Consider the following 16,401-nt stretch of genomic DNA (forward strand, 5'->3'; position numbering starts at 1 on the left):
GCAAATGCCGAATAATGCCCAGGTGTAAGCAGGTAGAAACGAGGCTCAACATTTTACAATAGAGCTCTAAACAGCGGTTCTGGAAGACTTACCAATGCCCAGGTGTAATACTGACAGTTACTAATACTAATGGAATAGAGCTCAGGAAAACATGTAGAATTGTGCCTGCTGGTTTGCTCATGTGTCTAAAGGAAGTAGAGGAATGTAGGGGTAGAAAGGCAGAACCACCGACATGAATTGTCATCTGAAGGCAGAGCAGCAGGTCACAGGTCATGCGTCTCAGATCATCCCCACTGCCAAATGATGAGACATTGTTGTGCTTTAAACATTCATTTTTGCACCAAAGGGAGACCTTTGTGTTGGTACACATTTGTCTTGCTTTGTATGGACAAGAGGAAACAAACATCCCATCAGCTCACGAAGAACCTTCCATAGCCAGTGAGAACTGTTGGGTCAGTTCTGGGGCTGCCCTCAGGGAAGGCAGAGGTCAGGGAGTCCGGGCCAGGGAGCACACTAACCATCAGCTCCCAGCTGGCCTGAGAGGACTCTGTCCCTCTGCATTTTATATAATGTGTTTGTTTTCGTGTTTCAGAATTGTAAATCACTTGGCAGAAAGACAGCATAGAAATCTAATAAATGAGTGGACCGAGTCAGGAAGCACAGCGAAGGCACTCCAAAGTGTAGTATGTCCACAGCTTATGGCAGCTCTTATTATTTTCACATAGTAGGCCTTAGGCTAAGAGGAGATTGCACAAGCTTTGAATATTCTGTTTATGAGACCTGAGACAAATCTTTGTCCTCTTGAGAGTGAATCTGTTTTTCTTCTGTGAAGCTAACCGGTGTATTCCCTGGATAATTTTGCATTTTTTGAACGGGGAAGTGTAATGTGACCCTAAGCATGTGGATCAAGAAGTAATTCCCAAAAGATGTGGCAAATGCATTAAAAACAAGGGATAAGAGGATTTCCTCAGTTCTGTTCTGTAATTGATCTGAGATTACAGCCTTGCTTTGTTTCCCTTCCAGCTGAATTTCAGTTAGAGATTGGGATTTGGGGGTAGTGGCAGAACTGGCGCTGCACCTGGTATTCAATGTTTTTTAATTAAAAAACACAGAGACACACAAAATTCCAGAGTTTGGTAAAAATAAAATAAATGCAGAGCATACAACAGTTGCCTTGCTCTCCCTCTCTTCCAACCAGTGTGTTCAACTCAGTGCAGTGCAGGATGGAAGAGGGACTGGAAAGTCAAGAGCAATTACGGAAATAAATTTATTATTTCTTTATTTAAAATGAATGCTGTTCATTAAAAATCCCAAGCCAGTTTTACAACACATAAGAACCAATACAATAAAAAGTCCAATATAAACTTAATATGTACAGTAAATAATTAAAACACAGCAGCTAAATCAAATCAAATCACAGTAGCTGAAAAATTATCAATGGCCTGATATGAGTGACTAGCAAAAGCCTGAGTGAACCAGAATACGAAGTGCTGAAAACTCAACAAGGTCATTTGCCTTTTTTTCCCCCCAGTGGTGGGAGCCATGATGGAAAAGTCTCCACTCACTTGTAGCTGCCAGGTGGAGTTCCATAGGCAGTGGCTTGTTCTGAGATCTCAGCAAGTGGGCAGAGGTGTTGTATCAGGTAACTGGGTCCCAAGTTATTCATGGCTTCATAGGTCTAGCCTGGTAGCAAATATACTGGAAGGAAAACAAGTTCCAAAGATTTGAGTTCTGCTCCAGAAAACATTTCTAGTAGAGCAGAACCTCAAAGTCTATGGTGGAATACAACAGAGGCAAATTCTACAACCATCCCTTATTTAAATGCCACAGATAAAGGCCTTAACTGTGCTCCATGTCATGTATAAATTTGCCCTGTTTGCCTTTCTCCAGTTTTGCAGAGGATTTCACACGTTCTTCTTCACCTCCCCTTGGAAACAGATGGGGCTAAAAAAAAATGGAACGAATCAATTGGAAGCTGAGGGTAATCATGCCCATGGCAAAGATCCTTGGGCCCAATTTTCTTGTTCCACCTTGACAGGCAATGTCCCGTTTTTGAGGAGGCATCTTTTCTTCTTGCTCCAAAATGTAGGGTTGCCATATTTCAAAAAGTGAAAATCCGGAGCTACTTTTTTTTTAAGGAAAATCAGCAAAAACATCACTGCTGGCATGGCTTGGCATACATCCGGCTTTTCCTGGACATTTTGCCAATTTTTTCTAGGACACTGCTTCAGACTACAGATGGGAGATGGCAACCCTACTTGGACCTACATTGGTCTGTCTAGCTTAGTTTATTGCACACTAAAAAGTCGGGGTGCAGAGTGGGCTCCCCAGGCCCACATATACTAACAGCCGTACCTGGAGATTCTGGGCGTTGAGCCCTTCCAGAGGAGTACAACGTGTTTTCCCAGAGATCTAAAAACGTTAAACTGGAGCACTCATCTCTAATGGTATGAGTGAAAATAATAATTCCGAAACTCAAATATGTTTTTTCCGGTAATGAACATATGCAGTTTAAAACAAAGGGGAAAGCAATTAACCCAGCACTTTAAATCCAACTGATAATAAAACCCACAACCAACTCAACAGGCAATAAAAAAGACTAATCCAATTTACGTTGGAGGTTTATTATGGTTCATTACAATCTGATAAAATAATTTTGCAATCGGCATAATCAGCACATTTTTTTAATTTTGCGATATATACTACAATCTTAGTCTTTTAGCATGCAGAGGGTAAAAGTACAATCACATGGATAAAAGGTTTTTCCATTGTAAAACTGAAGGGGTGGGGGAGAGGCAGAGTCTAAATTACAAAATATGGCTTTACTTGATAAGTGGTAAAATGGATTTATCAAGATTTCATGTTATTCAGCAAATGGCAGCATGTGCCTATTTAAGCAAATACTGAATACAGAAAGGTAGAATGTATAGCTGAAACAAAGAATTGCAAATGTATGAAAATCAGCAATTTTCCCAGTTTCACTAGTCATTCCTTTCAAATTTGCAAAATTTAAAAATTTCAAAACCAAATTTAAATGTGCACTTCTAATGTGATCTTTTTTCTTTTTTCTTTTAGCTCAGAATTTAAAAGCAGAATTAAATCCCTTGATCTTGGTTGGGTTGGGAACTCTATTTCTCCAGCTTCCAAGCAGCAACAGATTCTTCTGAGCATGCTCTGAACCACTCCTGTTCAAAATTTTAATGCCAGGAACATCAAACATTACAATAGCCTTGTAATGTCAATTAGTATTATTAATATCATACTACTGACTGTGGGGGGTGGTAGTGAGATTTGAGGGAAACGGTTATTTGCCTAAAGCAACCTAGTGGCTGAGTTAAGGCTTGAACTAGCGGCTGCCTGGGCTAGAGCTCCTTCTCTCAGCCTCTACACTTTGCCAGTGCGGGCACCAATTATGCCTCAGGTAAGCATGACAAATGCACAATCATGGTCCTACAATATTAACACAATGGTGAGCAACGAGTTCTCTGGGAGAGGTGCCCCATTTTCCTAGTTATAGAATCCTGAAAGAGAGATGTCACTGCGGCAGTAAATCCTGACAGAAGATTTTAGGACTCTCTGCCACAGATGAAAAACATATGTGCATTATTCCCAAATTCTTTCTGGAGGAATCTAGCAGTTCAGTCTTTTGCAATGTTTGATAGACTTGACATAAAATTTAAAAAATTGAGATTTCTTATTCATGTATACAAATACATTCTTCCTCCCTTCCCTCTCCCTCCCCTTGGAATTATTTCAAGAGTCCAATATGCCACAGGACATCTGCCGTCGACATTCATTCTGTTTGGTTATAAAAATAAACTATATTAATATTTGTCACCATGCAAATGCATGGACTTCCCCGCTTCTGGGTAAGCCCAAAGAAATGGACAGAAAGGCTTGAAGGTTGCTTTCTCTAGGTGCCTCCCAGATGCTTTGGGCTCCAATTCCCATCATCCCCTGTCTCCATGGCCAGATGGTGGGAGTTGCAGTCTGAAACATCTCATGAAAATCATAATGGGAAAGGGTGATGGAATGGTTATTATTATTATTATTATTATTATTATTAATAAAAGCTGTCTGTGATGAGCAAGCTTTAAATCAGAGGTGACTAACCTGTGGCCCTCAAGGTGTTGTTGGACCACAACTCTCAGCAGTCGTGATTCCTGACCATGCTGGCTGGGAATGATTGGCGATGGCGTCCAACAACATTGGAATAACTACACCCCTGCTTGAGTGAAACATTCACCAAATTAAATGCCAATAGACCTGAGGTAGACTTGGCTGTAGAGTGACTACATTCTGGTACAGAAGACTTGCAAGGCATTAGGCCAGGGTTTCCCAAACTTGGGTGTCCAGCTATTTCTGGACTACAATTCCCATCATCCCTGACCGCTGGTTCTACTAGCTAAGGATGATGGGAGTTGTAGTCCAAAAACAGCTGGAGATTCAAGGTTGGCAAACCCTGCATTAGGTTAAAATACTTTCCTATGACTCCATTCATACATAGTCTGGTGTGCCAGTGAAGCATGAACACCATTGTATTCTCACCGCTTAAACTGTGGTGCAGTCATCTGAGCAGGCAGCTTGTTCCCTACCTTGTTTTCGGTTGGAGAGTGTATCAGCAGCCATCTGGTTGTATAGGTATACCATACGTTGTGCAGCAACCATACCTATGATTGCTAATGAAGCAGATGTAACCCTAATGGTATCACCACCCATTAATGCATGATATGCAGCAAAGATTCAGAAATAATGAGCCAAAATAGACCAGTGGTCTGATGTAAGAACATAAGAAGAGCCTAAAGCCCCATCTAGTTTAGCATCCTGCTCTCACAGTGGTTAACCAGATACCCATGGGAAGCCCACAATCAAATCCTGAGCACTGCAGCACTCTCTCCATCTTTGATATCCCAGAAGCTGATATTCAGAGGCATATAGTGGAAAATAGCTATCATGGCTAGCAGCCATTTGGAAATGCCTTGGACCAATATTTCAGATTTTTGTCAAGCTGATGATGGCAGCATTGTGTACAATGCTGAGCTGAGCCAAATTTTCTCATCAGGCTTTTTTTTCCATGTAAAAATAAAATAAAATCTATGGCTTTTTTCCTTAGGAAAAGGAGGCAGTTTTGCAGACTTTCCTCCCAACATTCTCCATCATATTTGTGGTGGTCACCCCCCCAAAACACACACACACACACACACACGGTTCCAGGGGCATTGTTGAGGATGCAAAATGGTGGCTGGGCTGTCAACACAGCTGCTGCTGTTGTGACTTGCAGTGGCTGTGAAAGAAAGAAAAACTCGGGGGGGGGGGGAGCTATGCTACTGCCTCTGTGAAATGTGAGAAAAAATTGATGAAAGATTTGCCCTTCCCCTGCAGAAATTCAATTGGATTCCCTCCAGTTTCTGTACTGAGGGTGGAGAATGTTGACAGGCTATTTGTGTACACAGCTCTAATAAAAAGTGACAGAGAATTACAGACTTGCAGCAAGTGACCTTTGGCTCATCCAGTCCAACCGACTGCTCCATGCAGGAGCTGCAATGCAGGATTCCTAGCAGATGGCTGGCCAGACTCTGCTTAAAGACCTTGAGGGGCAAGGGTTGGGTTAGCAATAACAACAGGCAGTTTTGCAAAACATTTACAGGTTGGCTGGAAGTCATACGTACTGAAAGCCTATCCCGTGCCCTTGTAGTGGGAGAATGGGCAACTGTGCCACAGTAAGGAAATGCTAAGCTACTTCCTATGTCTTAATACAGGCTTGTCATACATCAGAAATATTCCTGACATGTCCTGTTTTTTGGCTGAAAAAATCATGTCGGGGGTAATTTTGCCAAAGCGGAAAAAGCACAATGGAAAAAGCAGTGGAAACAGCTCCAAAAAGCTTAAAAATCACTATTTTTCAGGGAGGCTTCCTTAAAAAAAATAAAAAATCAAAAATGTTGGGGTCTTCCTAAATAACAGCTCAACAGGGATTTTAGCTTTTGAAACATGGCAACCCTACTTAATAAGAGCAAGTATATGTGCATTTGCAAAATATGCATTGTAGAAAACTGCAATTTAGTTTTTAAAAAGCTGAGCTCAGAGCCAGCTATGGTTTATAAAGTAGGCACTGTAACTGTGCATTTAACAACAGCATAATGTACAGGTACTAGGTAATGATGTTTGCTGTCATGCTGCACTTAGTAAGCTGCTATTAAACGCACAAAGCCCTCCTTCCTCTGCCCCTGATCAGTTGGCAATCTCATTGGCAAGACCCATAGGAAATCGATCAAGTAGTAGCCCTTAAAATGGATTATTTTTTCCACGATGCAGAGGGACCTGCAGAATCCCTGAGTACCATTAAAACAAGTTGCCAAGAGGTTTTTCTTAGCCATGGGCTAGCTAGAATTTTTCTTTTGGGATCTCAGGGATACAGGGTCATTAGATACCCCATACTGGATTCTGGGGATGGGTGGAGATTCAAATGAATTGGTACTGTTATTTTATGTCAGTTTCATCTCACGAGTAATAATGAACGACCCATTCTCTCAAAGTGTCCCTATTTTCCAGGGACAGTCCCAGATTTACATAAGCCGACCTGGTTTCTGATTTGATCCTAGAATGTCCTGATTTTCCTTTAGGACATCCCTATTTTCACTGGAGAAATGTTGGCGGGTATGGAGTTATGCGACCCCCAAACCAAGGAGATAAATAACCATACAACCTTTAGAAGACCTCTGAAGGCAACCCTGTATAGGGAGGTTTTTCAATGTTTAAATTTTTGTTATGTTTTTATATATGTTGGGAGCTGCCCAGGGTGGCTGGGGCAACACAGTCAGATGGGCAAGATATAAATATTATTATTGAATATGATGTCCCTATTTTCATCGGAGAAATATTGGAGGGTTTCCAGAATATTCTAACCCTAAAGTTCTGGCATTTCACTCTGTCCACTCTAGAAAGCAAACCCCTACAAATTTTATCACCAATGAGATCCCTGCCCAGTTCTGGTGCAGCTTTCACAGGCTGCTGGCTTGTGCCTGAAAGCAAACAGTGGCTTCTATTCTGTAACTCTGCAATCTTCCATTCTCTTCCTGGTCTAAAAGTACGCTTTATCTCCTCTCATCAATGGCCATCAGTGAACATGGATTTCATCCTGAACCTCCCTCAATTTCATCCTTGACCTTTAAATCTGTTTAAATTTGGATTGGATTTTTTAAGGTTCAGTTCATTCGGGGAGATTTTATCCGGTCGGAAACAGTTTGCAGATATCTCCCTTGTGGGATTATTCCTAAATAGCGCTTGCTTAAAGAGTGCCATCCTTGTTCCCATCTTTGCTGACATCCAAATTAGAAGCTGCAGCTGCAAGAGGAATGAAAACAACACCAGACCCAGCCCTTTCCCCACAGATTTCAACAGCTGGTGTCTCTTTGGCGCAGGCTGGGGTCCAGTCCCAACAACCCCTCTGTTGTTCTGTAGATCAATCACAGTGGATAGCGGTTCCTTTGTTCTTAGCCTGACTTTGGAGGCTGCTGCAAAGATATGGTTAGACACACCTCTAAATCTTCTGTGAGACTGTCTTAGCAAGCATATAATACTACCCTAATCATTCTCCCTTCTGTAAGAAGGAAGGAAACTCTGAGCAGCGACAAGACTGCAAAGTGAACAGCCTTCACAGTTCAGGGAATAGCTGCCAAGTTTTGTCTGTTGCGGCTAATACAATATGGGGCGTGGGGGACAACAATTTAAAGGATGTGTCATTTTCCAATAGATTGAAAGATTAAAGAGGGTCTTGCATTCGAAATGTTTGCTAGGATAGGGTGCATATAATATAAAGCAAGATAATTGCTAGTATTGCTTGGGGATATCTCAGATACATTTTCCCTTATCATTTTTCACCAAAATGAGATTAATTAGATTGCCTGCTGCAACATGGTTAGCTTTATTGATGTGGGCTTTATTTGCAATTTGATTATTATTTTAGCATTGTTTGATTCAAGTGTACACACACACACACACACACACGTGTGTGCGTTTGTTGCCTAGGTCATTTAAAACATTATTTACTCTGGCTGGCATTTAGTTGTGTTGTCTGTGTGGCTGGTTGGCTAGAAACTGGTTCTGTTTTGCTGTATCAGAAATGTACTGCAAAAGTTCCCTAGATGCCTCTCCTTTATGTCCCCACATAGGTGGGGTAAGGCTAAGGCAACCCTGTGAACTTCAAAATGCTGAAGGGAGGGTCCTGAGGATTTAATCAAGGAAAGGAAGAGGGATGCTAAACTGTCTGTTTTTTGTTTGTTTGTTTTTTAAGGCGCTCTTGCGCCCTTAACAGCTATGTGGCAGAAGTTCAGCAGGCACAAATTCTCAGTTTGCTGCAGGATTATGTCACAGAGCTGGGGGGGGGGGGCAGGTGCTGCTGTGCTCATGTCCTCTAGACGGGCTTCCTATAGACATTTGGCTGGCTTTGAGAACAAAATGCTTGGCTAGATTGGGGCATTTGGTCTGATTTGTCAAGTACCTGTGGGGAGTCGCTAATACCAGAACGTAATAGGAGATTCTTGCGAATCATGTAGGTCTGTTCAAACCCACTGGCTCTGCTAGAACACATAGCTTACATTTTGTTGCAGAGGTAAATTTCAAAGACTGAGATAGTATCCTCAATATGCCTGGCGTATGCTAGGGCACCAGCTCCTATGCATCCACTAGACACAGCAAAGACCTGCTCATTTGTTCACAAGGATGAAATTGCACAACTGTTTCAAATTCTGAGTCTTCTTAGGCATTTACATTAAAGGGACAGCTTCTCATTGCCCATTATCGTGGAATTTGGACCTATCTGTGAAAAACAGGTCAGCTCTCTACAGAGCAATGGTTATTATCAAGCCAAGTTGCCCTAAGAAAAATGCTTTAGCCCCGTTTCCAAAGGATCGTATGAAGCTGCCAGATGCTTAATCAGACCACTCGGTCCATAGAGCTCAGCACTGTACTCACAGACTGGCAGGGGCTGTCCAGGGTTTCAGAACTTGCTTCTAAGCCTGTTCAGTAGGAAGCAGCTCCCCTCGATTTCCATACGAGATGCTTCCCAGGAAACATGCTTAGGGCCAGGCTCTCACTCAGGACTGGCCCCACCATAAGGCGGAGTGAGACAGGTGCCTCAGGCAGAGGGGGGGGGGAGCGGCAGCTACACAACCCACCCTGCAACCCCTAAGCCAGCCTGCTGTCTCCAAGTGCAGTGGAGGCTGCTCGCCTGGCACCTGTGTTGAGGTAAGGTTCATCTGCCAGTCTGCTTGGCTTTTCTTTGTGGAATTCAGGGGTTGTCAGTGGGGGGGGGGGGGAGGGAGAGAGAGCATCTCGTTCTTCTCTTTCCAGTAAAGCATCAAGGCCCATCCCTGTCTATCAGTGTTCTTCTGGCCAGTCCTTGCCTTGTTGAAAACAGCATGCGATCCAAAATCAGAGGAGCAAACATGTGTTGCCCATCTACAACGTGGGCATGTAGGGAACACAATCCTTTCTGGCAGAGGTAAAATGAACGAATGAACAAACAAAAAACAGAAACCATGCACCTGGAGCTGCAGAGATTGTGCACCTTGAAAGAATGCTGATGGGTCGTTATTTAGGCAGGTTACATCAGTGGTCATAGTTGGGTGGGGGAGATAAGTTGGGATGAGCAGAGAGGCAGGAGTAGCCTGTCTACAGGCAAACAGGGCAAACTCTTTGGTTGATGATGGTGACCTTCATACATTCACTCACAAGGTCTCATCCTCTAAGGTGGGCAGGGTCCCTTTTTCCTAAGTCAAAAGCCTTCACACTGGCTGGGACTGATGGGAGATGTAGCTCAAGACATCTGGAAGGCGAAGGCCGCCAGCATTCGTTCTCAGCAACTGCAAGGATTGCACTGCATTTCTTGCAGGGAAGGGGGGGGCATCATTACATTGCTTCTTACAGTGAAAAAAATACAAACAGCCACTGTAGGTCTCTAGCATTAAGGACCATGCCACATCTTCCTTTGTAGGCATGCTCACTCTTGAAACTACAGTGACACTGTGAGCAGAGAGGAAAGGGGAGTGTAAGGGTATGTCTGGCACATTGTGATGTGCAGTGGAAATTGGTCTTTCCCCTACCACTCAGCTTTGAAAAGGAATTCCATCTATGTAGGTTTCATTGGGTCCTTTCCATCACACTACCAACCTACCTAGCTTTTGCTAGAAAGGCTCGATGTTTTAAGGTGACACAACAGAATCCTGCAGCCAAAGGGACTCCTCACCACTGTAGGAGCACTGAAGGCCAAGACATTTATGATCATAACTGCTGATTCATTATGCAGCACTTGAGAAAACTTAAAAAGAGTTCCTGCTTTAACCCCCCCCCCCCCCGCTCCCCTAACAGCACAGTGATCTGGTAGGCTGCAATCCTGCATAGAGTTATGATCCTTAAAACTCAGTGATGTTAATAGAAGTTAAGGCATCAAGCAATGTACAGGATTGGAACCCTGGTCCATATAATGCCCTGTGCAAACAGTGCCTTTTAAATAATAACAACAATGCAAAACCTGGATAATTTACATAAAATGCAAACAATAAATCAGGAATGCTGCTACACTGATTTCAGTGAGCAAAATGTACATTCAGTTCAATGTAATATTTTCACATGCACAGAATGGGAGGGGTTTTCTAATCTGAAAAAAATAGAGAGATTTCATTTGACAACATATACTAAGGCTGGGGTTTTCAGCGGCATCAAACAGTAGCCCAGATTTCGATGCCAATTCAGTAATAACTGGGCAGCAAATCCCCCTAAGGCAGCAATCCTCCTGTGACTTACTTGAGAGTAGTCCTATTTAGCTCAAGTGGAAGTGCGCTGGGGGTTTGGTTTGCAGCCTGAAGCACCTTTGAAAACCCCACCTGAACAAATTACACAATTTGAATGTGACATTTTTTAAAAAAAGCATAACATCATGGAAAAACATTTACCATATTTTTTGTTGGGTGCTGCTTGCCGAAGCGAGGCAGGGGCTTTAATGCCTGAGGTATAGGAAGTTCCTGGATGCTTTTAGGGAAATGGGAGGGTGGGAGAGTCTGAAGGATGGTTTGCATAGCTTGCAGGTATAAAGATGCAGGCATGTTCCCCACCAGGCTATTGAACTTGTCCTCTCCTAGCAGAATTGCCCAGTACTCTGGGTGCTCCTGCAGCACCTTCCTCATCTTGAACCGGGGGCTGGGCATGAAGAGCAAGAGGTAATCGAGGCAGAGCTTTTTGGACGCCACGTTGACTTTCGAGTCCCACATCTGCTCCAAGATGACGTCCAGCGGTGTCAGTCCTTTGCTGTCCTCTATCCTGGGAGAGGCCCCGTTCCCCAGGAGGATCAGAACTGTCTCTGACCTCAGGAGCTCACAGGCGAGATGCAGAGGGGTCTTCCCATCTTCCAGGTGGAAGCAGCCGGTTCGGTTGATGTAGGAGTTGAGGCTGGGCAGCTTGTGGGAGATGCTGATGATCAGCCCCAGAATGTCTCTCCTGTCGTAGGTGACAGCCATGGCCAAGTGAGGAGCAGAGGAAGGGCAATAGCAGAAATGTTCCCCGGGGACTTTGAGAGCCTCCTCCGGAAAATGAGACAGCAGGTACTGGGCATAAGGCAGGTGGTTGTGCACCACGGCGTAGAGCAGGGCTTCGGAAGGGGAATATGTCCTCAGGCTGGCATTTTCTTCCCAGTAGAAATACTCCATAGTCCTCATGTCTTCCAGCATCCAGACAGGTTTGTGATCTCTGACAGCTTGGTAAAACATATAGGATAAGAACTTGCAATGCCTGCTCTGGTCATCCTGTAAGCTGGCCTGGTTACTGGCCATGTCTCGGAAGTCCCAATGGTGAACAAGTCCTTTTGTGCCAAAAAGGAAAGGAGGGGGGGTTCCACTTGCAAGCGAAGGCTGATGTTCAGTTTGAATGCAGATTCCAGAGGCTGCTACAACCTTCAGACTGTCATTGCAGCAGCCTGGACTGCACTAGCCGGAATGCATAGCTCTTTCTCTGACGGGCTGTTCATCTCCACCCATTCATTGTTTTCCCTTTCTCACTGCGGCTGGTTTTGTTGAGGTAAGCAGAATCTCGCCAGCTCAGTTAACCATTGCCATGCAAGCACGCAGTAAATGCAGTCGGTTCTCTGTTCGGCGCAGGTTAATGGAATACAGATAGCTGTGATTTAACAGCCGAAGAGAGAGCTATTTGCAGGGGACTATAATTAGCTTTGCAAAAGGAGCAATTTTCTGCCTGCAGTCAGGGCCCAATCAAAGCTACAATAACTATTGCAACAGAGTGTGTGTGCCTCCTGATGTTTATGTGCTCCTAGAACTGTAGGGGCATGTGTGTGTGATGTCACTTATACGCATTCTCCGTACAGATGCAGTCCCTCAATGGATTAATCTAGTATAGTTATTTTATATTTTAAAAAGTATATACCGTATTATTGAAAATTATCATTGTGGGTTACAACAGTTATGCATAAAACCATGCGACAAAAAACAAAAATATTAAAATCAGAAATCAGCTATTATGGAAATGTGTATTCTTAATTGCCTGCATAAACCTGACAGAATAGAAAAGTTTTCAGCAGGCATTTAAAAATTAAAACAGAATGCGCCTGCTAAATCTTTAATGAAAGAGTAATCCACAAAACTGGGCTGACAAAACGAAAGGCTCAGTTTCTTGCTGCTGTCAAATGAACCTCGCCAGTTTGGAGGACGACCAACAACACTCCTGCAGATGATCTCAGGGATACAGCTGGGATATAAGGCTTCAGGTGGTTCCTAAGACAGTTTGGACCTAAGTTGTTCAGGGCTTTGTAAATTGAATCTGACTTGCTAGTAGATTGACTTTGAATCTTGAATCTGACTTGCTAGTAGATTGGCAGATTGTATGCAGGCTGAGACCCTACTTATTCACAGACTGTCTCGCCAGAGTGGTGCATGCTCTAGTTATCTCTCACTTGGACTACTGCAGCATGCTCTATTTGGGGCTACCTTTGAAGGTGACCTGGAAACTACAACTAATCCAATATGCAGCAGCTAGACTGGTGACTGGGAGCGGCCACCAAGACCACATAACACTGGTCTTGAAAGACCTACATTGGCTTCTAGTACATTTCTGAGCACAAGTGTTGGTGCTGACCTTTAAAGTCCTAAAAGGCCTTGGCCCAGTATACCTGAAGGAGGGTCTCCACCCCCATCCTTCTGCCCGGACACTGAGGTCCAGCGGCGAGGGCCTTCTGGCAGCTCCCTCCCTGCAAGAAGTGAGGTTACAGGGAACCAGGCAGAGGCACTGGCAGAGGAAGAGGAGTGCAGGAGGAGCGCACCGCCTCCAGCAGCGCGATCCCAGTGGGGTGCCATCGCAGCTAACCCCCCCTGCCCGCACTGGGCGCCACACCCCCAGGATGCACGCCATGCCCCTGTGGGTGGCATGCCACGCCCCCCAGGACACACACCAGCCCTGCCCCCACCTGCTCTCTGACACCCGTGCCGGAGCATGAAGCTTTGTCACTGGGCAGAGAGGGCCTTCTTGGTAGTGGTGCCCGCCCTGTGGAACGCCCCCCTATCAGATGTCAAAGAAATAAACAACTATCTGACATTTAGAAGATATCTGAAGGTAGCCCTGTTTAGGGAAATTTTTAATGAATGATGTTTTAATGCATTTTTAATATTTTGTTGGAAGCCGCCCAGAGTGGCTGGGGAAGCCTAGCCAGATGGGAGGGTATAAATTATTTTATTATTAATTATTATTATTATTACTAGATTTTTAAAAAATGGTGGCACAAGTTGTCAGCCCGGGGCTCACATCATATGGAAACTTACATCTTACTTTTATCTAACAAATTTATATACTACTTGGTTTTAGTAAAACTTCTAATGGATTACAAGAAATATTAAAATTATCAATACAAACAGCTTTAAAATATTAAAATTAACAGTAAAAGAGATTAAAACATGTTAATGTGTCTGGATGGGGAGTTCTATCGGGACTGGAAGAAAAGCATCCCTACAAAGGAGCCAGGTAATGCAGATGCAGGGCCTCTAATATCAACAGAGATCCAAGTGGCTAACCCACCCATAAGAAGAGTTTGGATTTGATATCCCGCTTTATCACTACCCGAAGGAGTCTCAAAGCGGCTTTCCCTTCCTCCCCCACGACAAACACTCTGTGAACTGAGTGGGGCTCAGAGACTTCAGAGAAGTGTGACTAGCCCAAGGTCACCCAGCAGCTGCAGGTAGAGGAGCGGAGATGCAAACCTGGTTCCCCAGATTACGAGTCCACCGCTCTTAACCACTACACCACACTGGTTCTCTCATAACTCATGCATAATGATGTTTCTTGGTAGCTGGATATGAAAAGGGTCTAAAACCAGAATTGTTTAAAACACACTCCAACTGGTGGGCTCCTGTACTTGCTAAATTATTTGCTGAGATCAATCCAATTGGCTTAATTCCAACTCTCTGTAGTTTATCCTATTTTTGAAAAAGAGCAGCCCCTCTCTTCCCCAGAATTACAGACCTGTTGGATATCCTTCTAAAATATATGCCACTTGTTTTTACTTAATAAGCTGCAGGACTGGATCTCCTCCAGTTGTGTTCTATGCAGAAAGAAAGCCAGTTCCAGGAATTCTTATTTCACCATTGATCCTTTGTTATACTTTTGTCCCGCCTCATTGAGAAATTTGTTGAAAACAATGCAAGGTTCTTTGCGGTGTTTGTTGACCTATCATCAGCTTTTGATTCAATAGATAGAAACCATCTGTGGGCCAAAGTGCAACCCCTTGATATAGACCCTAAAGCTGCTGATGCTTCTTCAAAGTCTTTATCAAGATGCTCCTATTAAAATCAGAGTAGGCAGGAATGCTCTTTTAACTACCCCAATCCAAACTATGAAGGAAGTCAAACACTTTATGTTAACCATCTGGCTAAATTGCTTGGGGAATTATATGTCTGTTTTATGGACATTTGGATCCCAATTCAGCAGTTCCTCCCATGCGCACATGGAGCTTTCACAAGGACTTCCCCATGCCCTTCAGTGGAGGGGACACGCTTTGTTCACAGCGTTACCCACTGCATTGAAGGTAGTAGGAAATCCTGCTAGTGGAGCCCCAAATACACATTGAAGTGAAGATGTACCTGTGGAGCTGTCACTACATTTGTAACCAAGTACACAGCTTTTTGTGATTACACTCTTCAGCCCTGTTTGATTTCCCTGGGATTTGTCCATTAGATTAATGGCTTTAACCAAAATGGAATTTCTTTGTCACATAGTATTTTATGTATGTTGGTTGTGGGAAATTTTTTATACCTTTTTATCTTGATTAAAAATGTTACTGAAATGATTAAAAAAAAAAACACTTGCCACAAGAAATGTAGATGTCACTGTCCTCCTATATGGAGATGATATATCTTCTCTGACCAGAGGTGGTTTAAAAAAGTCCCAACCAGGGATTATAGCTGTTGAAGACTGGCAACATCTGGAGGGCCATATTCCCCATCCCTGTCCTAGATCAAATGGGTTTTCACAACTTTCTACCTTCATTGAAACCTTTCTTCAGCAACTTTGTTCTCATCATGTGAATTGGTGATTGCACTATAGAAAATAGCAACTTTGCCATTGCTGAGAATTACAGGGAAAGATCAGCCAAGGTGGGCAAGCTATCTTTTAGAGAATTATGTCCACAAATAGAAATCGTCTCCTTGAAGGACATCAGAGTACCTAGAACATAGACGGAGAAATCTGGCCCTGGCCTACCAAAAATATGTATTAAGAAAATTGCACTCTTTGTGTTATATCCTTATTTATCCCCTCTGAAAGCCAAGAAGCAGCAATCTACAATAACCAACTTGCTGAGCAAATGAGTAGCACTTCTTTTGTGAGTGACGAGGACAAATTGCAGTGATTAGCTGTGGAATCAAAATTTAATATATTAAGGGAGCTTGTGAGCCTGCTTTCTTTGAGCAGAGTGGTTTCTTGTTTTATCTCTTTGTTTTTGACAGTTAGCTGTTCAATTGTGCATGGGGCTGGACCAAGCCTTTTTGCCACAGTAGGCAAAATGCCCAGCCCAGCCCAGCCACACCCACAAATCTGGGCCTTCTCCCCGCTGCCAGCCCCATCACAACTGCATCCTTCTTTATATCTAATTTGTTTTAACGGAAAAGGCACCATGCATTAATTTCCTGGCCTTTACAACTAGTTTTCTAATTGACTTTTAAAGGTATTCCAAATTTGAAAGTGATCCCCCAGTCACTTTGGGTAGAGCCTAGTTGATGCCATTGTGCTCACAGAAGGGCTTTTGAGTCAACTTCTGATCTACTAAGAGAACAGGAGGGCATACAATTGCATGCTATTTTTCACCCTGCTCTGGCAAGTCTCCCAAATGAAGTCCTTAGAACACTTTGA

General features: G+C 43.5%; 1 protein-coding gene across 2 annotated transcripts; it reads right to left on the minus strand.

Annotated features, from left to right (window-relative positions):
* Positions 1-1,262: 1,262 nt before the first annotated feature.
* On the minus strand, positions 1,263-12,815 carry LOC308473363 (ankyrin repeat domain-containing protein 9-like). Of its 2 annotated transcripts, none has more exons than XM_080998798.1 (2): positions 10,953-12,815; positions 1,263-1,698 (listed from the first exon to the last, which is right to left on the minus strand). In XM_080998798.1, the coding sequence occupies exons 1-2, from the start codon at positions 11,823-11,825 to the stop codon at positions 1,663-1,665; spliced, it is 909 nt and encodes a 302-aa protein (XP_080854924.1). In that variant the 5' UTR covers positions 11,826-12,815; the 3' UTR covers positions 1,263-1,662. The 2 variants fall into 2 exon arrangements, with proteins under 2 accessions (XP_080854924.1, XP_080854923.1); XM_080998797.1 differs by having other exon boundaries at positions 1,263-3,999.
* Positions 12,816-16,401: the final 3,586 nt, after the last annotated feature.

Source organism: Podarcis pityusensis (assembly GCF_964106645.2).
Source record: "Podarcis pityusensis genome assembly, chromosome: 3".
NCBI lineage: Eukaryota > Metazoa > Chordata > Lepidosauria > Squamata > Lacertidae > Podarcis > Podarcis pityusensis.